The 26,677-nt window shown below is 39.6% G+C and overlaps 1 protein-coding gene and 1 long non-coding RNA gene across 14 annotated transcripts in view; one reads left to right on the top strand and one right to left on the bottom strand.

The window, feature by feature from the left end:
• The window catches only part of LOC149750338 (uncharacterized), a 44,998-nt gene that overhangs the window by 2,514 nt on the left and 15,807 nt on the right, over positions 1-26,677 (bottom strand). For all 3 annotated transcript variants that reach the window (XR_016392238.1, XR_016392237.1, XR_016392236.1), the window contains one exon: positions 1-19,193. This exon is cut by the window's left edge and continues 2,514 nt beyond it. This is a non-coding gene — a long non-coding RNA (uncharacterized LOC149750338). The remainder of the gene's footprint in view (positions 19,194-26,677) is intronic.
• STON2 (stonin 2) overlaps positions 1-26,677 on the top strand; it is a 136,652-nt gene extending 109,975 nt beyond the window's left edge. For 9 of the 11 annotated variants that reach the window (XM_089908041.1, XM_089908045.1, XM_089908046.1 and 6 more), the window contains one exon: positions 4,596-26,677. In XM_089908041.1, coding sequence (XP_089764167.1) covers positions 4,596-4,966 — 371 coding nt within the window. In that variant the 3' untranslated portion in view covers positions 4,967-26,677. The remainder of the gene's footprint in view (positions 1-4,595) is intronic. The other 2 variants (XM_089908044.1, XM_089908042.1) reach the window with 1 other exon arrangement.

Below are 26,677 nucleotides of genomic sequence, written 5' to 3'. Positions count from 1 at the left end.
CCACCCCCTATTTCTAAACTGACAGAATTTTTAACATAAAGTCTTCCTCTCTGAGCTTGCTTATTCATTTCCCTAAAATCAGCACTGTATTCTCCTGGTGATAGCACTGTGATTTCTGCCTCAGCCATGAGGCCGATGTGAACTGATGGCAGAAAGGAGAAACCCTCAATTCTCCTTTGGCACGGATGCCCTTGAGAAGAGAACTGAGGTAACGGGGAAAATTACTGTTTAACCCGCAAGAGGCTTGACATGAGAAAAGACCTCAGGTTTATGCTTACTGGAATTTTTAGCTCTGCAATTTACTAAGCATGTATTCAGATCACTTCATTATGGAATAATTGGATTTTCGAGCTGGAAAGGACCTTGGGGATAACTTAGTCAAACCTCTCCATTCCACAGATGAGAAAATTAAGGACCGGGAGTGACGTGACTCATCACATCCAGGGGTCTTTTTTCTCCATACCACAGCTGCCTCTTAGTAGATGACACAAAACAGACACAAACTCAAAGTTACTTCCACTATGAGAACAGAGATTTTCAGTTTTCTCAGTGTGTACACACATACCCCATTTGTTTCAAAGTTCTTTCTCTCAAATATTTAAAAGTACCATGTGAGGGGCTTTATAAGCAGCAAAGACTGACTGGCTTCTTTTAGCAAAAAGAAAGAAATTGTTGGAAAGATACAGGTAGCTCACAGAACTGAAGGAAGAAACAGTCTTCAGAAAGGATAGCTCTTGATAGCAGGAACTGTGGATGTCTCCGCAGGCTGCAGCCTTTGGGACAAACCATCACAGGCCATTTTCTGTCCTTGTGCCACTTCCCAAGAGTAAAAGGGAGGACAGGGCATTTTGACTGACATGACCACCAAGATAACATGCAGTGCTGGGGAAGAGTATTTCTCGAAGAGGAAGAAAAAAGAAAAAAAAAAAAAAAAAGATTGTTACCAGAATAAAAAGGGAGCAGATGCAGGGCATGGAATAAATAGTCCTCAGCAATGACTTTCCTTAATGCTTCCCAGCGGGGTAGTGTTAAGTAGGCTCAAGGCCAAGTAAATGCAGCCTATATACTACGTATGTATTTCTAGATTACTGGAACCTTATTTGTCAATGATTTTTAAAATACATAAGGACAGCATAAGGATATTTGGGGATATTTCTCACTTAAACCTACCCCCCACTCAATTACTGCTTTTGCTGTCATGGTTGTGTATTTTTAGACATGAAATCCCCCCAAGAGCTTCTTATTTCTACTTCTGGCCAATGGTATATTTCTGTATCAGTTCAGGAAATTAATAGCACCCTTTTTCTGGAAACTTGAGATGTACAGGATCTGAATTCCAGTCAGAATGCGAGTTCTTACCATTGCTGGTATTCTCTGTGCCCAGCCCCTGCCCTCCCCATCCACTGCTCCATCCATGAAGCCAGAGAATTGACGATGATCTGTTAGTAACTGTCCCTTTTCTGAGCTCTTCTTAGTCTTGAGATAGCTTTGGGAAGGTGCCTTTCATAGGCCATTTTTCATAATCCTCACACCTCTATTTACAGTGAAAGAGGACTGAACCTCTGCACATCTGCTCCCACCTGCAGTGGCCCTGCAACCCTAGCCCCAACAGGTAGGATGGTCAGACTGCAGGGCAGCATGGGCCAGCAGGCTGGCATCCTGGGCTTTGTCGGCACCTCAAGTCTGCAGCCACAGCAGGCTTATCCCAATCAAGCCATCAAAAGGCTAACAAGCTGCCATTGGATTCCAACATGGCTCCCACCAGCAGGGTCCCTCTATCTGTGCTCTCCCAGGACCCCTCCCGTCCTAATCCCAAGAGCTTCCCTTTAATCCTAGAAGGCACCAGAACAAGTTTCTGTGCTTTCCCAGATTGTCTGCCAGGAAACAGAACATTCTGTTCTGCATAGGTAGCTTTCTTTGCTGGAATTCCAGTTCTCATTAGATCAGGTGAAGGGAAAACAATTCTAATATGATTCCCCTTCTATGGAAAATAGAAATCTGAATTTTAATATTAAATTTTCTCAGCTTCATCAAGGAAGATGACATAATGTGAGCTCATTAGTTCATTAACATGAATTAAATTATACTAGCTTTCAAAATTGTACTTCACTATCTGTCCACTAGCCCTACACATGCATTAGCTGATGCTAGAACTCAAGAGAGAATGTTGCTTTCATAGAATTTTCTGTGAATATGCTTTGGTGGGGTGAGAAGAGGGGGGTCAGTTTTGTGGAAAGTTATGATTTTCAGTGTTCCAACCATGTGTAAATAAGGGTAATTAGATAAAACTGTTGTTCAGGTTGCTACTGAATTAAGAAACTCCTCTAAATACTTTGTAATGATCTAAATCTATAGCAATATATTGAGAGGAGTGTAGGACATAATTTGGAGTCAGTTAGATAATGAGTTTTATTCCCAGTACTACAAGTTAATGGCTGTGTGACCTCAGGCAATTTACTTAAACCTTTCAGAGAAATCTCAAGTTTCCTCTTTTATAAAATAGGGTTATTAACACCTAGCTAATTAAGAATGGAATTAGTAATGTTTTTAAGTGTTTAGCACAGTCTCTGGCCTGTAATAAGTGTTCAGTAAGTGACAGCTATATAATTACATCTGTGGTACACAATTTAAAAAAATTGGATTCATTTTCAAATAATGTAATTTTTACTACTACATATATCTTAAATTCCTTTCCTAAAAAACTGCAATTTTTTCAATTAATTTTCCAAAGTATTACTCTCTAGAAAGACCCATTGAAATATGTTACATTTGTGAAACAGAGCAAAACAAATACTTCACTCTGTTATGTTTTCCTTGGAGAGCGGGTGTGTATGTCCTCAGGCTCCGAGATTAAAAAGTCCTGCCCAGACCAATAAAGGAAATTGGAACTGTTTATTTGGGGAAACTGGGATAAGTAAGGGCTGTTTCAGTTACATAATGAAGTCAGAGTCACATGGTTTATCCACAGTGAGTTACTTTATGGGTTTCTTACAGCTTCCTTTTTCTCCACCCCTGTCACCCTGCAAACCTGTCTTGAGGTTTGAGGACTGTGAGGTTATGACTCAGACAAATGGGTTAAGAACATCTGGGAGTCAGACTGCTGGGTCCAGTTCTTGGCTCTGCCACTTTCTAGCTATGACCTTGGGCAGCTGACCTTACCTTCCGAAGCCTTAGTTTCCTCATTTGTGCAGCGTAATAATTATGACCTCAAGGGACTGTTATGAAGAGAGAGAAGTGAGAGAATCTGCATAAAGCACAGTACTTGGCTTAGAGTTATCAACAAACGTTTCCTGTTACATCTGATGAACGAGGACGATGCTGCAGTGGTGATCGTCATAGAACTAAGTTCTCTTTTCCCTCAAATAATCTAATAACAATCCTCAAATGAAAATCAAACCGTAAGTTTGCCTTCCAAATACCGTAGAACTAGCCATAGATTTATAGAGTTAAATAGCGGTAAGGGACGATGCCTGGCATTATCCAGCCTACCCTTTTCCACCACCGCCCAACTCGCCACTTCACACGTGAGGAATTGAGGCCTGGAGAGAACAAAAAGGACTTGGGTGTGGGATCTCTGCACTTAGGAGAGCTGCAGGTCTAACCCAGGTATCCTGACTATTAGTCTGTATTCTCTCCAGCGTTCCACATGCTTCCCCTAAAGCATATGTGCTGTTTCTAAGCACTTTGTCATTTTTATATGCCGTTCACCAAAAAAACATGCCAAAAGCATTTAAAAAAAAATAACAGGGCTTCCCTGGTGGCGCAGCGGTTGAGAGTCCACCTGCCGATGCAGGGGACACGGGTTCGTGCCCTGGTCCGGGAGGATCCCACATGCCGCGTAGCGGCTGGGCCTGTGAGCCATGGCCGCTGAGCCTGCACGTCCAAAGCCTGTGCTCCGCAACGGGAGAGGCCACAACAGTGAGAGGCCTGCGTACCGAAAAAAAAAAAGAAAAAAAAATCAAATGCTGGGCTTCCCTGGTGGCGCAGTGGTTGAGAGTCCGCCTGCCGACGCTGGGGACATGGGTTCGTGCCCTGGTCTGGGAAGATCCCACATGCCGCGGAGCGGCTGGGCCCGTGAGCCATGGCTGCTGGGCCTGCGCGTCCAGAGCCTGTGCTCCGCAGCAGGAGAGGCCACAACAGTGGGAGGCCTGCATACCGGAAAAAAAAAAAAAAAAAATCAAATGCTATTAAGAAAATTCATCTTCCAAAGGAAATTGATGATTTTGCTCCAGGTGGCCATCTTTGATGTTTTAGTAGGTGCTAAGTGCTGATCTCTTTTATTCCTTTCTGCCAATCTACAACCTCTATTTCATAGTATTTATACTGTGTTCACGTAGCACTCTGACCTGAGCAGGCAGAATGCACTCCATTTCTCAGGTCATGGGTTTTATTGCTAGGATACCAGGCTACTGTAGTCAGATAGTGTTATGTCAAAGGGTCTGAAGCACATGCAGTGTGATTTCTGCCGAGGCAGATCCTCTGCTCAGCGTTGGATGCTCTTAAAGACTGCCAGGCCTCCTTTTGTTTGTTATTGAGGCTCTTCCACTTCCTCCCCAAAGAACCTGAACCCTAGATTCTTTGTCTTTCTTTCATAGCTTCTGGTCACCCACACTGTTTCTTCTGCCATCTTGAACTTGGCTCTGACCGGGAAGTGCCTTCCAGATTTGCCAATCACATTAACGTCGAGTTCAGCATGCCTACAACTTCTGCCTCCAAAGCTGCCGTAAGATCCATCTCTGTGGAAGACAAGACCGACGTCAGGAAGTGGGTCAATTATTCTGCACACTACAGCTACAAGGTAGCCTCAGGAGGCATCTGGCTCATGTTTCCAAGTCTGTCTGTGCACCCCCATGCCCTCCCCCTTCTCATTCCTTTTAGCAGTGCCTGCCCAGGGTGCAGGGTATTCTCCTACCACCTTGCAGGCGGTTTACCATGCATAGCTGTGGTTGAGTCTGCTCTGAGTTAAATGAATAATCTCTCTAGCAGGCAAGAGAAAGGTTGGAAAGAGAAGTACAGGCTGATGAAGGAGGAGTATATAATGTCTTTCAGTCATCATGAACAACAACAGAGTAATGGGGTAATGGGATTATTATTACTCATTTGTCATATAATTTATGTGCAGGGGAGTGAGTTTGGAAGTGGAGAGAGGGTCAGGAAAATGCTAACCCAAAGCATATATTTCAGCTACAGGTGTTGATGAAGTGGATCTGAATGAAGTTTACATAGTGAAGTATGACACAATGTATGACAGTATGTCATAGTGAAGTATGACATATACCAAGTCATACAACCTGGTCACTGGGCCATAACTGGACAAACTCAAAAGCCAGGCAAGCTTCTATAATAGTAACAGGATCAGGGCTGTGAAGGAGGAAATGAAGTTGGAGATTTCCGACACAAACAGTGATTGTATCCTGAGTAGTTAGAAATTCAATAGGAGATTATATGCCAAAGACGGAAAACGGGGTTACTGAAGAAGGATTTGGCAAAGTGGTTTAATAATTTCCTATTCGTAATAACATCCTTAGATTTATATGATCATTTAATTGTTCTTTAAATATTTCCTTACTTGTGTGATTTAAAACATTAAACTACCAAAAAGAACAAATACTCCATCTTGTGGTCAGGAAAAAACCCAGCACTTTCCTCAAACATGACCCTAGTCAACTGTTCTGTCTTGAATTGTTTCCCTCATCATAAATATCCAAGTGGTATTGAGAAGAGCGGCTTTAATTATGAAACTCCTTCAGCTCAAAGGATTCCCTGCCTGATTTATCAAAGGCTTCAGATGAGGTATATCACTCTCAAGGCAAGATTAATTTATTAATCTCTTTACAGTTATAGCTACAGTATTTTCCAAAAGATATAGGCAGAACCGTAAACACTACAATACTTATCCATTTGGAGACTTTTTAAAGGGATAAAATAACAGAGAGTGTAAAGAGCCAGCTGCAAAGGAATTCATTCATTTGATAAACCTTTGTGATTGCCTGCTGTATGCCCATATTATAGGGGTACAATAGTGAACAAGGGCCTGCCCTGTCCTACGAAGTCTGTGGTGTAGCGGGTACAGGGTGTAGTGGGAATATACACAGAGGAGCACCTGACTCTACCTGGTGAGTCAAGAATAGCTTCACAGAAGAGGTGACCTTTGAGTAGCTGTGTAAGGCAAAGAATAAGAATTTTCCAGGTGGACTGAGAGGGAGAGGAAATCCAGACCAAGCAAAGGGCATGTGCAAAGACAGAGCCATAATATACACATGGCCAGTAGCTTGGTGTGACTAAAGCCCAGAACATTAACCAAATTACAAGGACTCTCAAAGAACCTAGTGAGCTTTTCTCTTTTGGTTTATTTATTTGTTGGGATGTTTTCCTGATATTTCTTCCGATATTTCTCTCCAACTTCTATTCTTGACAGGTGGAAATTGAGCAAAAAAAGAGTTTGAAGCCAGACTTTGAAAGAGATGAAATGGAAAATCCCAAGGAGTGTGGGGTCCAGTGATGAAGCCCTACTGCAGGGGGCCCTGACCTAAGCATCACGACAGGATGTCTTCCTGAATAGCTGAAGTTCAAGGCACTGCCTACCATGGCTACTCCACGTTGGGAACAGTGTATTGGACCTCCCTGTTTGTAGTTACCTGTATTCTAACAGGAAGCCCTAAGGTGCTTGCTTTGGAGAGGCTCTGATCATGCCTGAAGCACCTGCATCACCTGACTTTTTGGAGCTTACTGTATAATTAAGCCTCCTCTCCACTCTGCTTATCTCACAGCACTTGGGTATGGTTTGTGACTGATAAAGTCAGGAAAAGAAACTCCCAACATCACTGTTGGCGTGATTTCCTTCCGATGTTCATCTGTCACTTACATCAGTTTCTGGAAAACAATCTTGAGAAGTTAATTAACTAAGACTCCATCCCTGTCACTCCCCTTAGAAAAAGTTGAGAAAAGGTACAAAACCGGTTTCCTCTTTGGGTCTGCTAGACCTTTCATAGGTGTCTCCATTCTTCAAATGTTAACACTGTGCAACAGAAGTTTTTGAGATGCTTCCCTCCTGGTTCTAGATAGTGTTGACTGAAACACTTTTTCCATCTTTCTAAGGCATCAGTCCCAGGGTTCATCACCCTGAGTCACAGTAGACAATGGAAAAAAGGCACAAGAGGACACTTCTAAATTCTGTGAGTAGCCCCACATTCTGCAAAGAGTGGCTATTGATGGGAAAGCAAAATTGAGCTTACTTTTCTTCATTCTGGGGAAAAAGAACATTCATTGTAAGATTATCTTCAATTCAGGAGACAGCTTAAATCTCAGTGAATTTCCAAATTCACACTGAAAAGTATAGGCCATTTTTGATTCCTGAAACAGATGGATACATGTATCTCAGGCATCTGTCAGGGGCATTTGGGAACTCTTTTTATACCTCATAGCCAATAGACAGCTGCGTGTCTCTTTAACTCAAACTTTACAGGAAATATAAGTTGAAAAGATCATTTTAAAAGCCGTTTCAAAACTGAGCTTGTATGAGCCTTTCCTAAAAATTCAGAGTTTGATAATCACAGTATTGTAACAGATCTAAAAGGCAGAAGACTCTAGGGTAGAGATGAGGGAAAGCCATATTCTTCTAATGTTGGGAACACTAAATCCTGATTCCAAGAATCTAGGACATTCAATATTCTTTCTCTTCATCTGTTCCAGCTCACATTCTGTACCTCTGCATCCCAAAGAGGATACGAGCTCAACAATTTAAAGGCAGCTTTAACCTGCCTTCCTGTTTCTCCCATGAAGAATAGAGTAAGGGTTATCTGATTTGTAGATGACATAGAAATAGACATATAACTTAGTCTGTTGACTGGCAGATTCGGGATTAGTTCATTCCATGAATATTCACTGAATTCTATGTATTGACATTAGGATATAGAAATCATTGTAATTTTTTGAAATACCTGAACATAAGACTGAAACTAAAAGGATGAAATTAAATAGGCATTAATGAGAAACTCTATATTCTGAGTTTCTTAAATGCAGCCCACTAAGTACAAAATGGGGTACCTATGTGTGTACGGATGTGTGTGTTTAACTGTGTGTGTTAATGGGAAGGGTGTTGGAAAGTCCTGGTTTCACAGCAGTTTTTGTATAAAATGTTTTCTTGGGGAGATGAGTTCAGTTTTGAATCGGGAGTATATCATAGCTATTCACAGAACTAATGCATTCAGCCTGTGGTAACAGAAGTCTAGGGAGTCCTGCATGCTGCACTGGTCAGTCCACATCTGGATGAAGGGCTGGGTTCAATTCTGGGAACCACATTTTAAGAGAGATGTTAATAAATTGATTGTGTCCAGTCAGGTGGCCAGGGTTGTGGAGAGTGTGATTATACATGGAATAGGGGAATACTTCCTCTGAAGAACAGAAGGTATAGCTGGAAAGGGAAAAAGAGGGAATGATACAGTAGCTGCCTTGAAATCTCTGTTGAGCTATAAAAGGGGAGAGGAACGGGACTTTTCCTGTGTTGCTTCAAAGGGCAAAAAGAGGAGCTTTACAGATGACAGATGTTTGCTTCAATATAAGAAAGAACTTTGTAATGAGTTGTTCTAAAGAGGAATGGACTCAAACAGTAAAACTTCCAGTTGCTGCAAATGCCCAAAGGCTAAAATAACCCATCCTAAATGCTATGAAAGGGACTCTTAGATTGGATTTGGGCTAGATTCTTAACAAGATCCCTTCTACATATAGGTTTCATTTCAACAGTATTAGGACTCTGTTTTTAGTTTGATAAGTGGTTTTTCATGCTCTTTGAAATACAGTGGAGTCCCCTAGAGGTCTTTGTCAACTGAGGACTCCAAGGCCTAGCCCTTCCCCTGTTGTGCTAAAAGCACATGAGATTCCTTATAAAAACATTGAAATGGGTTGAAGAGTTGGCAAGGTGAAGGTCATTCTACCACCTTCTTTACACAAGGTTAGCACCTGTGCACCCTCTCAAGATCTGTGCTTCACCTGCTAGCATCACATGTGTATCGGTGGTTGGACCCTTTTTTCCTGTTGGTTAATTCTCATTGCCTTTGTACTTTCACCTGGACATTTTTTTTTTTAAACCAAGGGATGGGGAAATCCTTTCCATGCTATCTACATTCAGCAATCATTATCATTCATTTTTAAAAACCTACCACCTTGATTTCATCAGATTTGTTTTCCCTCTACTGTTTTTTGGAAGTTGATTATGGGTAGCATTTAGGGGGGTGGGAAATATAATACTGTATATTTTTAGATGTAGTTTTGTTAATAGCCTACATAGAAAACACTGTTGGGCAAATACCTTTTTGATATGCAGATGCTAAGTTTGCCACCCTGGACATGGATTTTGTGTGTGTGGCCACAAATAATCCTTGTCTATGTTATCAGTAATGTGAAAATATTAGAAGTGAGTTCATTTTACCAATACATAGTCTTACTATTACTATTAGAATATAAATTAGATGTCCCATGATATTAAGAGCTGTGCTTTTTTTTTTGAGACTGGTGACTTCCTTTTTTGACTTTATAGTAAAGGAGGATGAGAGATGTACTCATGATATATCAAACGAGACTATGAGGTACTTCGTGGGTGCACCATTAAACTCCCTTTGCCACTCTTGTAAATATACTAGTTATGCCTTATCAAAATTGTGTTATTTTACTTATATGAAATATAATCTGGACAGTTTTTTTTTTCTCTTCTATTTTCTTCTCCCCGCCACCCCCCACCCCATGCAACCCTCCTGCATTATTGGCAGGGCTCATAACCCTTGAGAACATTTTTTTTCTTTTTGGCTGTGCTGCACGGCTTGTGGGATCTCAGTTTTCTGATGAGGGATTGAATCCAGGCGACTACATTGAAAGCGCCGAGTTCTAACCACTGGACTGCCAGGGAATTCCCAAGAACATTCTTTTAATGTAAAATATTTCTTATTTGAAATTAGAGCAATTTCCTTTCAAATCCTGTAGATGAGGGCAGGAGCTTATTTCCCTAGAAATTCATATTCCCAAGAAATGTGATCCATGGAGGCAAGAAATGGCTCTTATTCTTTGTTTCTAGTACCTACCACCAAGTTAGTTTGGAATATAATAAGTTTCAGCTACCTTAAATCCTGTGCTGATAGGACAAACAGATATTAATGAAATAAAGGAAAATTACTTAGGTATTCAATAAATGTTTGCTGAATGCATACTGACGCTTAGACTCTAAGGCTACCTAACCCTTACTTATCATCAAACACATTAAAGCACACAAGCATGCTTCTATTTCCTGGAGAACTTAAATAATTTTTCTTTCCTTGCCTCCACTGTCAACTAGTGATAACTGTCAGCACTTAAGCACTTAATGTGCATCTGAACTTAAACTACAGTATATCTTATTCATACTGAAAAACATTTTTATGCCCAAAGATAACAGTAGCACAGATGCTGTCACAGTCCAGATTATTGATTCAGTTTTGTTCTTGCAAGTCAGACAGCTCTGTGAGCCTAAGCCTTGACCATTCGAATGGTGAGAGGGAGAAGAAAGCATTTAATAGAGTACATGGGCAGTCTTGGTGTGCTAGGTCTTTGTTTTCCCCAACATTAACCACTGACCAATGTTACTGCGCATTTATTTTGTCACCATAGTAAGAAAGATGGAGGCCTGGGGTAGTAAGGCTGAAACGTGTGAAGTGACATCATGATTTCAGAGCTGCTTTAAATCTCATAATAAGTTTCGTGGTGGGAAAACAGAGAATGATCTGAAATTTTTCTTAAAAACCTTTGAAATATTAAGTTGATTTGACTAGGAAGCACTGCCATTTAGCATACTTTAAAAATTTTTCCCAGGTGGGAATGGTAACTTTAACTCTTCTACGAATGATGATTATAAGTTAATTCTAGCATATCTAGAGTTTAGGTCATGTTAAGAATGCAACAGGAAATTCAAACAAAACTGACCAAAAAGCTAAATCCACAAAAAATATTATCTAGTAAAGGAATTATCTCTTAACATTTCACTAACAAGTGTCATTCAAAACATGACAGCTCTTATATAAAATTAGTCATAGCATTTTCACCAACTTCTAAACATATTGTCATTACCAATGTCTAAGTGCCAATTCCCTACAAGTCACCATCTCTCTACCATTTAATTATGTTCTTTTTAAATGAAACTTGCTTTGGATATTGTGACTCATATTTATGTATTTAAAGAATTAAAAGTGAAAGAGACATAAATGTAGAAAATAAATGTGTGTGTCAGTAGTATTTTCCCATGTATTAACTAAGGTAGGAATATGGAATTTTTACATTTCTTATACTGTGCCTTAGCAAACCTGATTTAGAGTCTAGTCCTTTTAACAATTGGGGAAAAAAAAAAAAGTATCTCTGAATTTGCAATTCCAGGCCTGTAAAGGCAGAAACTATCCATAGCAATGTGTTTGGTAGTGCCTGGAGAGAGGCAAATAATAACTGCATGTAATGAAAAGCTATAAAAGAACAGAATCAAAAAACAGAATGGCAATATGAAAAAATATAGAGAAATGACAAATACAGCACTGGCCACCAAACCTCAAAATACTTGAACTAGGGGCTTCCCCGGTGGCGCAGTGGTTGAGAGTCCGCCTGCCTATGCAGGGGACACGGGTTCTTGCCCCGGTCCGGGAAGATCCCACTTGCCGCGGAGCAGCTGGGCCCGTGAGCCATGGCTGCTGAGCCTGCGCGTCCGGAGCCTGTGCTCCGCAACGGGAGGGGCCGCGACAGTGAGAGGCCTGCGTACCGCAAATAAATAAATAAATAAAAATACCTGAACTAGAGGCCATCCCTTAAATGTAAGGAGCTCCAGGAATAATAAAAGATTGCCTAGCAGGGATAAACAACAGAATTAATTCAGTTCAATAAGTATTTGGTCAAGGTGCTGTCCCAGTAACTAGCTTCCCTAAAGGGAGCTAAGGCCAAACACAAGGACACGGAGGACTGTTGATGTAAAGACATTGGTGGGCGTGCCCTTTATCAAGGGAGAATTGGGGTTTCTCTGAATCTTTAAAGGACACAGTCATGAAGACAATCATCATGTTAAGTCACTTGCAATTTTCCCAGTTGGGCTTCAGAAACCTCAGCTAAAAAAGTGAGGATGCTGGACTGACTGTTCCCTCAGATCCTTTCCAGCTCCAGTGTTACGGATTATTTTAAAAACTGTCTTTGGTGCCACTGTCAGTGATACTTCATGTCAATAGGACTCTTCATATAATCTTAAGAACCAAGAAGTTTAAAATTTGAATACTGGGAAAAGCAGCTGGCCCATCTTTTCTCTTTTAATGTCTCTATCCTTTACCATCTGCCCAGACAACCCTGCAGTCCTCTATTTTGTAGTTGCCTTCAAAACACAGATAAACATGGAGGATCAAAAGGACAGTGAAGATCAGTTGGAACACTGCTCTGGAAGTTCCTCTGGCATCACCCAGCACAACAGTAGTGTGAAGGTGAAGAGGAACTGATAGGATTTGGGTACTACCTGAAGTAGAAGTCGGTCTAACCCTCCAAGGGGCTATGTCGGGATGATCAACAATTTACAGATATATCCTTTTATACAAAAGACTGCAGAAATCGAGGGAGGAAAACAAACTTAGTAAACATTCTGGGACTATCTGTAACACAGTTATGGCAAAAGGAGATGAAAGGGTCGGTCCTCCCTATCCTCACAGTCTCTTAGTAACATGAAAATGTAATTATTTTTTTTAAATGTGTACAAGCTACAAAATAGCATCTCTTTTGTGGTATGTGTTAGTTTGATTCTAGGTTCCTATACTAGGAGTTGCTCAAATATAATGGCTCAATTCCAGCCGGACAAAGTAAAGGAATTTTAGCATCCTCTTCCTGTTCAGTCCCACCTTCTGCCTCAGATCAAACCCTCAGTGCTGGCTGTGGACACCATCTAGCTGCACTGTAACTGAAGCCTTAAGCACCACTGTCTGGCCTCTGTGTGCTTCAGGGTCAGCACCCACACGTGGTTTCCAATGGGAGCGGTTCTGGGAAAGCAGATGTGCAATCAGATCCTGACAGCAACCTGTCGGACCAAAGCATCTAAGGGTTTTGAAGTACTGGGGTGATAGAGGGAAGAATATGAACTCCTCTGACCCTAAGTCAGCATGCATTTAACCTTTGTGTCAGTCAACCTGCCAACAGAACCTGGAGAAAGTTTACCATATTCAAGAAATGAAACAGAATCAATCAGTGTTTTAAGCCAGGGAGCGCTAAAAGAGCACCCCCTCCTCACTCTCCATTTTTGTAACGCTCATAGAGCATTTCAATGTGTCAGGATGGAGGGACCCAAGATCCAGTGAATGATTCAGCTGATCCAAGGCTTGGCTTTTCCTTCCTTCATCATCTATCCTCATTCAATGTAACTTCTTGTACTATGTGATTTATTTTATGTTAAAAACAGCTTACTTAAAAAAAATGTGCCTATGTAATAAAGTCTACACACTGGCTAACTCTATAGAGGTGAGGTTTTGTTTTTAATTGTTCTGCTGATTATCATCTGTAATACCCTTTTTGAGCTAGGAAAAAGAGCTGTTAATAAAAAATTTAAACAATATTTGTCACTATGCAAGATTTAATGAGGTCAAGCATAATAAAAAATATTTATTATTAAAAAGATTCATCACCCTGTTAATATAGTTAGTGATCATAAGCTGACAAGTTAACAAGTGACCTGTATCCTAGTTAAGTTTATCATGAATATACTTCAGTCAATTCAAGATATATTTATTGCATTGATATTTTGGGTCTAATTCTGTGAGAAAACAAACAGTTCCTAAGGTGGTTTGTTTTTGGCAGTAAGTACGTATACATATAAGTAAGTTAGAAATGTAACAGAGCACATAATCAATAACAGTATTTGCATTATGTTCTTGGCATACTGTCAGCACTCAACAAATAACTGTTCAACTGATTGGTGAATCCAAGAGACCAATGTCAACATACACAGAAAAAAAATCACTATGGACTAGAATACTTGGGAGATTTTCACAAGAAAGATGGTTTTTCAGTGAGATCTGGAGGTGGGGGTAAAATTTAGCTCAGTGGCAAGAGGAAGGGAGTTTAGGGTTGGGAAGAGGCAGGTGTAAAAGTGGTTGGATTAGCAGGTGAGCCTGACCTGGGTGAGGGGTTCATGCACATCAACAGGTAAGAGTGACAGTGAGGCCATGCTGTGGAAGAGCTGGCCTCCAGGTTGAGCGTGGACTCAATCTAATAAAGGCTATGAAGCCACTTCAGAATCTGGGCAATAGAGCATTATTCTAGAAAGACTAATGTGTCTACAATGTGCAGGGTACTTTGGTCTAGGGAAAGGATTAAACGCAAGGAAAACAAAGGTTTTTTGGAGTAAAGAAGAAAGAAACAGAGCTTTGTGTTTTGTTTAGTTCAGACAGACCATAGACATTGCAAAGTACAGTTATCTACAAGGGGATAACTCAGGCCAGTTCAGTGGCCCCCTGCCATTGAGAGAACTCTATCCTGAACACACAGAATTTTATAGCCTATTTGGTACAAAATTACCTGATACTAGTAACTTATCAGGTGCACAATAGTGTTAAAAGCCAAACAGCATAAATTTTTCTTAAGTTGTGGATTCTGAAGAATATTCTACTCCTTCCCCCTATTCTTCCATCCCTATCTGCCCAGAGTCCTCTTGAACAAGTTTTGAGACTTAATTGTCTAGGTCCCACATTATCACAAGGTTTTAGCCTCTAAGGTCCCCCTTTCCTTTTAATATCCAAGTGGAATGACTACTCAAGTAACTGTTTGAAGCTAAGTATGCTCCCTAATGTTCCTCAGGATTTGGGGGAGGGGGAGTTGAGAATGAGGGGAAGTGAGGATGAGGATTGAAATGTCCTCAGTGTCATTTGTCAGCTCTTATTCTAAACTCCCAACCCAGCTCCTCTCTGATCACCTCCGACTGCCTCCTCTGTATTTCTCCACACTGGGCAGCTTTCTGTATTCCCAAAGCATAATAATATGACCTAACACTTAGGTAGTGCTTATACTCTGGTGCAGCGACCTGTAGTAAGTATTTTAGATGCATTATCTTATTTTTTTTTTTTTATTCGGTACGCGGGCCTCTCACTGTTGTGGCCTCTCCCGTTGCGGAGCACAGGCTCCGGACGCACAGGCTCAGCGGCCATGGCCCACGGGCCCAGCCACTCCGCGGCATGCGGGATCCTCCCGGACCGGGGCACGAACCCACGTCCCCTGCATCGGCAGGCAGACTCTCAACCACTGCGCCACCAGGGAAGCCCGCGTTATCTTATTTAATGAAGGCAGCCCCCCCCCTCCATTCTGCAAGGCACTAATAACTCAAGGCTGGTGGTACAACCAATGTTTACTGAAGGTTAGCAATCAATGGTGAGTATTTACAGCACAAAACAGGAAAAGAACTTAAAACTGAATATCAGGTATCCCTGTTTTTAAATTTCATTACCCATACCCCACGGAGGAAGTCCTTATTAAACATCTTTCTTGCTCAGCTCTAGCCTGAGTAAATGGAACCAATCCCTCAAGTCCCCAAACGACTGTCTCACTGCCAAGGGAAAACTCAAAACTCTTCTTAAAAATCCCATCTTAAATGAGAATTAAGTTCTAAAGTTCAACACTCTTGAAAATCACTTAAATTGTCTATAAAATAAAGCAGACTACAGTGTCAGTCTTCTTTAATGAAAGTCGCTCTATGACCCTCAATTAACTTTTCAATTTCTTCATTGAGGATACCAACAGGAGTCATCACCACCAAAAATGCCGGCCACCTGAACAATGCCTTCCAGTGCATGGTCAATGTGGGGAAGTCATAAAAATGAGTCGCACAATTATTCCCTGAGTTTTACCAACATGAATTGACTGTTTCAGTCTTGACAGCATCTTTTATCTGCCTCACAGACCCACTGAGTGGAATGGCAGACCAAATAACTTGAATAGAAGTATAATGTCTCCATTGTACTTCACTTTATTATGCAAAGCAATTTTCAGTTCCACTCTATCACATCCTGTTATGGACCCACTGAAGTATCTTTCCAAATTGAAGAGAATTATATCTTAGCTCTCCAGAAAAGAACTTACAAAAACTCACAATTTTTCTCTAGTGGGGTCAAAATTACAGATAATATTTTTCAAAAGGAGTTAAAATCAAAATACATGTACTTCCCTCCTCAGCACAGTCTAGGTCAACAGAAAAGAACAGGATAAAATCTATTCTCCACCTGTCAAGAGCACACCCCAGGGGTCAAGACTTTTCTCTCATCGCCCTCTTGCTCTCCTCCCCTCTCTTCTTTTCACTAATAGGCATAAAGTCCTGACAGCCTAGACTAATCTGGTGGCAGTGGCACAGAAAGGGACATACCTCAGAGACTGGGACAGTCTCCAGTTATTTCTTCCCGTATCGAACTCTCTTGAACAAACCCCTGTTGTACATCTCTTCTACTGCCTTTATCACTTGTGTGCTGCCTTTTAATGTTTTATATTTATTAGGTTTATCCTCCTCATTAAAAAGCAATAGAGGGCTTCCCTGGTGGCGCAGTGGTTGAGAGTCCACCCGCCGATGCAGGGGACATGGGTTTGTGCCCCGGTCTGGGAAGATCCCACATGCCGCGGAGCGGCAGGGCCCGTGAGCCATGGCCGTTGAGCCTGCGTGTCCGGAGCCTGCGCGTCCAAAGCCTGCGCGTCTGGAGCCTGTGCTCCGCAGTGGGAGAGGCCACAACAGTGAGAGGCCCGCATACCGCAAAAAAAAAAAAAAGCAATAGAGAACTGGCTTTCTCAGCATGTGGCCAAAAGGCACCAAAAGCAATAAGACAGTCTCTTCAATAAGTGGTGCTGGGAAAACTGGACAGCTAGCTACATGTAAAACAATGAAATTAGAACACTCCCTAACACCATACACAAAAAGAAGCTCAAAATGGATTAAAGACCTAAATGTAAGACCAGAGGCTATAAAATTCTTAGAGGAAAACATAGGAAGAACACATTTTGACATAAATCACAGCAAGATCTTTTTTGATTCACCTTCTAGAGTAATGGAAATAAAAACAAAAATAGGACTTCCCTGGTGGCGCAGTGGTTGACAGTCCACCTGCTGATGCAGGGGACATGGGTTCGTGCCCCAGTCCGGGAGGATTCCACATGCCGCAGAGCGGCTGGGCCTGTGAGCCATGGCCGCTGAGCCTGCGCGTCTGGAGCCTGTGCTCTGCAACGGGAGAGGCCACAACAGTGAGAGGCCCGCGTACTGCAAAAAAACAAAACAACAACAACAAAAAAACAAAAATAAACAGATGGAACCTAACAAAACAAAAGATTTTGCAAACCAAGGGAAACCACAAATAAGATGAAAAGACAACCCTCAGAATGGGAGAAAATATTTTCAAATGGAACAACTGACAAAGGATTAATCTCCAAAATATACAAGCAGCTCATGCAGCTCAATATTAAAAAAACAAACAACCCAATCAAAAAATGGGCAGAAGACCTAAATAGACATTTCTCCAAAGAAGACATACAGATGGCCAAGAAGCATATGAAAAGCTGCGCAACATCACTAATTATCAGAGAAATGCAAATAAAAACTACAATGAGGTATCACCTCACACCAGTTAGAATGGGCATCATCAGAAAATCTACAAACAACAAATGCTGGAGGGGGTGTGGAGAAAAGGGAACCCTCTTGCACTGTTGGTGGGAATGTAAATTGATACAGCCACTATGGAGAACAGTATGGATGTTCCTTAAAAAACTAAAAACAGAATTACCATATGACCCAGCAATTCCACTACTGGGCATATACCCAGAAAAAACCATAATTCAAAAAGACACATGCACCCCAATGTTCACTGAAGCACTATTTACAATAGCCAGGTCACGGAAGTAACCTAACTGCCCATCGACAGAAGAATGGATAAAAAAGATGTGGTACATATATACAATGGAATATTACTCAGCCATAAAAAGGAACGAAATTCGGTCATCTGTAGAGACGTGGATGAATCTAGAGACTGTCATACAGAGTGAAGTAAGTCAGAAAGAGAAAAACAAATATCGTATATTAACGCGTGTATGTGGAATCTAGAAAAATGGTACAGATGAACCGGTTTGCAGGGCAGAAATTGAGACACAGATGTAGAGAACAAATGTATGGACACCAAGTGGGGGAAGGCAGCAGGGTGGTGGTGGTGGTGGTGGTATGAATTGGGAGATTGGGATTGACATGTATACATTATAATATGTATATAATAGATAACTAATAAGAACCTGCTGTATAAAAATAAATAAAATTTTAAAAGAAACATTTATGCTGACTAAAATATATTTATGCTGTTCTCTCAAAGAGAGAATATAGTATATGATTCCAATTTATATAAAACTCTAGGAACTGCAATTTAATCCACAGTGACAAAAAGCAGATAAATGAATGTCTGGCAGAGGGAGGTGGATTAAGAGTGGGAGGGAGGGAAAAAAAAAAAGGATGTGTGGAGCTCACTTCCTCCCACAAATACATCAATAATACATCTATATCTGGAAAAATTCTCACAGAATACCTAGTGAACACTGGCAGAATTTCTCAAATACCCCAAATCACAAGAAAGATCTCCATGTAACCAGGTAGAATGAAAGAAAGAAAAAAAAAAAAAAAAAAGAAATCAGGAAAGGACTTGCACTCCTGGGAGGGAGCTGTGAAAGAGGAAATGTTCCTGCACCCTGGGAAGCTCCTTCACTGGCGGGGAGGTCAGCTGGACAGAGAGGGAGTTTCAGAGGCTTGGAGGAGAATGCAGCAGTCAGTTTGTGGCAGGCAGAACAGAGAGAGACCTGCACAGATGATCTGGGCCCTTGCCCTGTGCTCCTGAGCCTGAGACGTGTGTCCACTGGTGTGGGTGGGGGCTGGGTGCTGAAACTCGGGCTTAAGAGCACAGACCTGAGGAGAGGACTGGGGTTGGCCGTGTGGAGACAGCCTGAAGGGGCTGGAGCATGGTACAGGCCGCAACCAGGGGTGTATGTGGAAGCCTGGGCCCACCATAGAAGCGAAGCACCTTTGTTAAGGAGTGTGGAAGGAAGGAAGGGGGCACCCATAAAAACCTCTTTCTCTCTTTCTCTCAGATGACTTGGCGCCACCTCTACGAGTTCTAGGAGTGCGCCAGCGGGTTGGCCACACATGGTAGGGCAGAAATCTGAGTTGAAGATAGAATAATGGAAATCACCCAATCAGAACAGCAGATAGAAAACCAGATTTAAAAAAATGAAAGCAATATAAGAGCCTATGAGATAATATAAAGCTTACCAATCTACACATAATAGGGATTCCAGCAAGAGAAGAAAGAGAAAAGGGGATCAAAAATGTGCTTGAAAAAATTATGGCTGAAAACTTCCCAAACCTGAAGAAGGAAAGAGACATCCAGGTACAGGAAGCACAGAGGGTCCCAAACAAGATGAACCCAAACAGACCTATACCAAGACATCGTATAAAATGGAAAAAGTTAAAGATAAGGAGAATTCTAAAGGCAGAATGAGAAGAAGAGTTAATTACAAGGGACCCCCCATAAGACTCTCAGCTGATATCTCTACAGAAATACTGCAGGCCAGAAGAGAGTGGCAAAATATATTTAAAGTCCTGAAAGGGAAAAATCTGCAACCTAGAATACTCTACCCAGCAAGATTACCATTTAGAATAGAAGAAGAGATAAGTTCTCAGACAACCAAAAACTAAAAGAATACAGCAATATTAAACCTATCCTAAAAGAAATATTTATTAAAGATCTTCTTTAAATAGAAGAAAAGCAAGAATCTATAGGAAAGAGAAAATCACAATTGTAAAGTAAATCACTTATTAAACCAGTATTCAGATTTAAAAAAATCAAAAAGTTTTTGTGAAGTGATGATAACCACAATGAACAGCAAAAGAATAAACACGAAGATACAAAAGAGGACGTCAAAATCATAAAATGTGGAGGAAGAGAGTAAGAAAATGTAGATTCTTTTTTTTAGAATGTATTTGAGCCTATTTGACTAACAGTCTAAAGCAAGTAGATATAAGAAGGGGTTAAAGGGGTTCTGTTACTTGAAAACAGAGTAACCACAGATTCACAAAAGTCAAAAAGAGAACACAAGCATGATACAAAAGAAAATCATCAAACCACAAAAGGAAAAACAAAGAGAAAAGGAAGAAATACAAAATCAACTGGAAAACAAGGCCTAAAATGGCGATAAATATATATCTATCAATAATTACCTTAAATGCCAATGAACTAAAGGCTCCAATCAAAAGATTGGATAGAAAAACAACAGCCTATAATATCCTGCCTACAAGAGGCTCAATTTAGGGCAAAGGACACACATCAACTGAAAGTGAGGGGATGGGAAAAGATATTTCATGCAAATGGAAATGACAAGAAAGCAGGGGTCACAATACTCATATCAGACAAAATAGACTTTAAAACAAAGGCCATAAAGAAAGATAAAGAAGGACACTATATAATAATAAAAGGATCAATAAATACAAGAAGAGGATATTACACTCGTCAACATATATGCACCCAATCTATAAGCACCCAAATACATAAAACAAATACTAACCCACATAAAGGGAGAAATGATGGGAATATAATAATAGTAGGAGGACCTCCCTGGTGGTGCAGTGGTTAAGAATCTGCCTGCCAGTGCAGGGGACACGGGTTCAAGCCCTGGTCCGGGAAGATCCCACATGCCGTGGAGTAACTAAGCCCGTACGCCACAACTACTGAGCCTGTGCTCTAGAGCCCACGAGCCACAACTACTGAGCAGGAGTGCCACAACTACTGAAGCCTGAGCGCCTAGAACCTGTGCTCTGCAACAAGAGAAGCCACCCAATGAGAAGCCCGTGAACCGCAATGAAGAGTAGCCCCCGCTCGCCGCAACTAGAGAAAAGACAGTGCACAGCAACAAAGACCCAAGGCAGCCAAAAATAAAAAAATTAATTTAAAAAAAATCGTAGGAGACTTGCACACCCTACTCATATCAATGGACAGATCTTCTGAACAGAAAATCAATAAGCCAACAGAGATCCTAATTGACACCACTGAACAGTTAGACTTAATATTTTTAGGACATTACATGCAATGTAATGGATGTAATTGCAAATCCTTTTCAAGTACACATGGAATGGTCTCTGGGACTGACCACATATTAGGGCACAAAACAAGCCTCAATAAATTTTAGAGTACAGAAATTATTTCAAGTATCTTTTCTGACCACAAAGGCATGAAACTAGAAATCAACCACAGAAAAAGAAATGAGAAAAAAATGATTACATGGAGACTAAACAACAAGCTACTAAAAAAATCAATGGTCAACAATGAAATCAAAGAAGAAATTAAAAAATACTTTGAGACAAATGACAATGAAAACACAACTAAACAAAATCTATGGGATGCAGCAAAAGCAGTTCTTAGAGGGAAGTTCATAATGATACAGGCCTTCTTCAAGGAATAAGAAAAATCTCAAATAAACAACCTAACCCACCACCTAAAAGAATTAGAAAAAGAAGAACAAACAAAACCTAAAGTCAGCAGAAGGAAGGAAATAAAAAAGATCAGAGGAAATAAATAATATAGAGATTTTTAAAAATAGAAAAAAATCAATAAAACCAAGATCTGGTTCTTTGAAAGGATAAACAAAATTGATAAAACTCTGGCCAGGCTCACAAAGAAGAAAAGAAAAAGACCCAAACAAACAAAATACGAAATGAAAGAGAAGAAATCACAACTGATACCACAGAAATACAAAAAACGCTAAGAGAATACTATGAAAAATTATATGCCAACAAATTTGACAACCTGTAAGAAAAGGCCAAGTTTCTAGAAACATACAGCCCACCAAAACTGAATCAAGAAGAGATAACTTGGTAACTGATTACTACAAGTGAATTAGAATCTGTAATTTTAAAAACTCCCTAAAAACAAAAGTCCAGGACCAGATGGCTTCATAGGTGAATTCTAACAAACAAAGAAACAAGAATTTATACTGATCTTTCTCAAACTCTTCCAAAATACTGAAGAGGAAGAAACACTCCCAAAGGCATTCTATGAAGCCACCATCAACCTGATACCAAAACCAGAAAAACACACCACCAAAAAAAGAAAATAGAAGGAAAATATCTTCGATGAATCTAGATGCAAAAATTCTCAACAAGGTATTAGCAAACCGAATCCAACAGTACATAAAAAAGATCATATACCACGGCCGAGCTGGACTCATCCCAAGTTCACAAGGATGGTTCAACACATGCAAATCAATCAGTGTGATACATCACATCATCATCAACAACAACAAAAAGACAAAAACCACATGGTCATCTCAATAGATGCAGAAAAAGCATTTGACAAACTTCAACATCCAGTCATCATAAAAACTCTCACTAAAGTGGGTACAGAGGGAACACATCTCAACATAACAAAAGCTATTTATGACAAAGCCACAACTAACGTAGTACTCAATGGTGAAAAGGCGAAAGCCTTCCTGCTAAAATCTGGAACAGGACAAGGATATATCTACATATGTATATATAGGCATATATCTATATCTCTCTTTCTCTCTCTCTCTCTCATATATATATATATATATATATATATATATATACCACAATGGAATACTACTCAGCCATAAAAAAGAATGAAAAAATCCCATTTGCAGCAACATGGATGAAACTAGAGATTATCATACTAAGTGAAGTAAGTCAGGAAGAGAAAGATAAATACCATATAATATCTCTTATATGTGGAATCTAAAATATGCCATAAATGAACATATCTATGAAACAGAAACAGACTCACAGATTTAGAAAACAGACTTGTAGTTGCCAAGGGGAGTGGGGGAGGGAAAGATTAGGAGTTTGGGATTAGCAGATGCAAACTATGATATATGGATAAACAACAAGGTCCTACTGTATAGTACAGGGAACTATATTCAATATCCTGTGATAAGCCATAATGGAAAAAAATATGAAAAAGAACATATATGTATAACTGAATCACTTTGCTGTACAGAGTAATTAACACAAAATTATAAATCAACTATATTTCAATTAAAAAAAATCATCTATATGCAAACCTAGTAGGAAGGTTAAAAGACAAAAGTAGTAAAATCTTCTATATCTACAATAAGCAGTTAAGGAATACACAAAACACTTAGATGTAAAATATGACATAAAAAAACCGTAATCGTGAGGGGAGGAGAGTACAAATGCAGGGTTGTTAAAATGCATTTGAAATTAAGAGATAAGCAACTTAAAACAATCATATATATGTATATGTATGTCTGTATATATATAGCTATATAAAAACCTCATAATAAATAGAAACCAAAAAAATCTAAAATAGATACACACACACATAATGAATCCAAATATAACATTAAGATAGTCATCAAATCACAAGAGAAGAGAAAAAAGGAAAAAAGACCTACAGAAACAACCCCCAAATAATTAACAAAATGGCAATAAGAACATACATATCAATTACCTTAAATGTAAATGGACAAAATGCTCCAATCAAAAGACACAGACAGGCTGAATGAACACAAAAACAAGACCCATATACATGGTGCCTACAAGAGACTCACTTCAGATCTAAAGACACACACAAAATGGCAGGGAGGGGATGGAAAAAGGTATTCCATGCAAAGGAAATCTAAAGATAGCTGGGGCAGCAATACTTATATCAGACAAAATAGATTTTAAAATAAAGCTGTTACAAGAGATAAAGAAGGACACTACATCATTATCAAGGGATCAATCCAAAAAGAAGAAATAACAATTGTAATGATATAGACACCCAACATAGGAGCATATAAATATATAAAGCAAATAAAGGGAGAAATCGACAGTAACACAATAATAGTAGGGGACTTTAATATCTCACTTACATCAATGGACAGATCATCCAGACAGAAAATCAATATGGAAACACTGGCCTTAAATGACACATTAGACCAGCTGTACTGAATTGATATTTATAGAGCATTCCATCTGAAAGCAGCAGAATACACATTCTTTTCAAGTGCACATGGAATATTCTCCAGGACAGATCACATGTTAGGCCACAAGACAAACCTTAAAAATTTAAGAAACCTGAAATCATATCAAGGATCTTTTCTGACCACAACAGTAGGAGAACAGAAATCAACTAACAAAAAATATGCAAAAAACACAAATATGTGAAGGCTAAACAATATGCTAATAATACAACTAATGGATCACTTACAAAGTTAAAGAGGAAATCAAAAAATACCTAGAGACAAATGAAAACGAAAACATGGTGATCCAAAACCTATGGGACACAGCAAAAGCAGCTATAAGAGGGAAGTTTATACAAGCTTACCTCAGGAAACAAGAAACGTATCAAATAAACAACCTAAACTTACACCTAAAGGAACTAGAGAAAGAAGAACAAAGCACAAAGTTAGTTGAAGGAAAGAAATCATAAAGATCAGAGCAGAAATAAATGAAATAGAAACAAAGAAAACAATAAAAAAGATCAATGAAATTAAAAGCTGGTTCTTTGAAAAGATAAAATTGACAAATATTTAGCCAGACTCATCAAGAAAAAAAGGGAGAGGGCAATTGATAAAATCAGAAATGAAAAAGAAGTTACAACTGATACCACAGAAATACAAAGAATCATAAAAGACTACTAAGAATAAATACATGAAAATAATATGGACAACCTAGAAGAAATGGAAACATTCTAAGAAATGTACAATCTCCCAAGACTGAAACAGGAAGAAATAGAAAATATGAACTGACCAGTTACCAGTAATACAACTAAATCAGTAATTAAAAACTCCCAACAAACAAAAGCCCAAGACCGGATGGCTTCACAGGTGAATTCTACCAAACATTTAGAGAAGGGTTAACACCTATCTTTCTGAAACTATTTCAAAAAACTACAAAGGAAGGAACACTTCCAAACTCATTCTATGAGGCCAGCATCACCCTGATACCAAAACCAGACAAAGATATCACACACACACAAATTTACAGGCCAATATCACTGATGAACATAGAGGTAAAAATCCTCAACAAAATATTAGTAAATCGAATCCAACAATATATTAAAAGAATCATACATTATGATCAAGTTGGATTTATTCCAAGAATGTAAGCATTTTTCAATATTCACAAATCAATCAATGTGATACACCACATTAAGAAAGTGAAGAATAGGGCTTCCTGGTGGTGCAGTGGTTGAGAGTCCGCCTGCCGATGCAGGGGACACGGGTTTGTGCCCTGGTCCGGGAAGATCCCACATGCCACGGAGCAGCTGGGCCCGTGAGCCATGGCTGCTGCGCCTGCGTGTCCGGAGCCTGTGCTCCGCAACGGGAGAGGCCACAAGAGTGAGAGGCCCACATACCGCCAAAAAAAAAAAAAAAGAAAGTGAAGAATAAAAACTATATAATCAGACAAATAGATGAAAAAAAGCTATTGACAAAATTCAACATGCATTTGTGATAAAAAAAACTCTCTAGAAAGTGGGCATAGAGGGAACATACCTCAACATAAGGCCATATAACAGCCCCCCAGTTAACATCATGTTCAGTGGTGAAAATCTGAATGCATTTTCTCTAAGATCAGGAACAAGACAAGGATGCCCACTCTTGCCACTTTTATTCAACACAGTATTGGAAGTCCTCGCCATAGCAATCAGACAAGAAAAAGAAAAGGAATCCAAATTCGAAAGGAAGAAGCAAAACTGTCGCTGTTTGCAGATGACATGATTACTATACATAGAAAATCCTAGAGACACCACCAGAAAACTAGTAGAGCTCATCAATAAATTGGGTAAAGTTGCTGGATACAAAATTAATATACAGAAATCTTTTGCATTTCTATACACTAACAATGAACTACCAGAAAGAGAAACAAAGGAAACAATCCCATTTACCATCACATCAAAAAGAATGAAATACCTAGATATAAACCTACCTAAGGAAGTAAAAGACCTGTACTTGGAAAACTATAAGACACTGATGAAAGAAACTGAAGATGACACAAACAGATGGAAAGATATACCATGTACTTGGACTGGAAGAATTAATATTGTTAAAATGACCATACTACGCAATAATCTACAGATTCAATGTGATCCCTATTAAAATACCAACCGCATTTTTCACAGAACTAGAATAAATAATTTTAAAACCTGTATGGAAACACGGAAGATCCCAAAAGAGCCAAAACAATCTTGAGAAAGAACAGAGCTGGAGGAATCAGGCTCGCTGACTTCAGACTATACTACAAAGCTACAGTAATCAAAACAGTATGGTACTGGCACAGAAATAGACACAGATTAATGGAACAGAACAGAGAACCCAGAGAAAAACCCATGCACTTATGGTCAATTAACTATGACAAAGAAGGCAAGAATATACAATGGGGAAAATACAGTCTCTTCAATAAGTGGTGCTGGGAAAACTGGACAGCTACATGTAAAATAATGAAATTAGAATATTCTCTAACACTATATACAAAAATAAACTCAAAATGGATTAAAGACCTAAATGTATGACTGCATAGTATAAAACTCTTAGAGGAAAACATAGGCAGAACACTCTTTGACATAAATCACAGCAATATTTTTTTGGATCCCACAGCAAAGGAAATAAAAGGAAAAAAAAAAAAAAA

Source organism: Delphinapterus leucas, chromosome 2 (genome assembly GCF_059928025.1).
Source record: "Delphinapterus leucas isolate spDelLeu-1000000601 "Yukka" chromosome 2, BTC_Dleu_Yukka2, whole genome shotgun sequence".
Lineage (NCBI taxonomy): Eukaryota > Metazoa > Chordata > Mammalia > Artiodactyla > Monodontidae > Delphinapterus > Delphinapterus leucas.
This window is presented reverse-complemented; position numbering and strand designations above follow the sequence as displayed.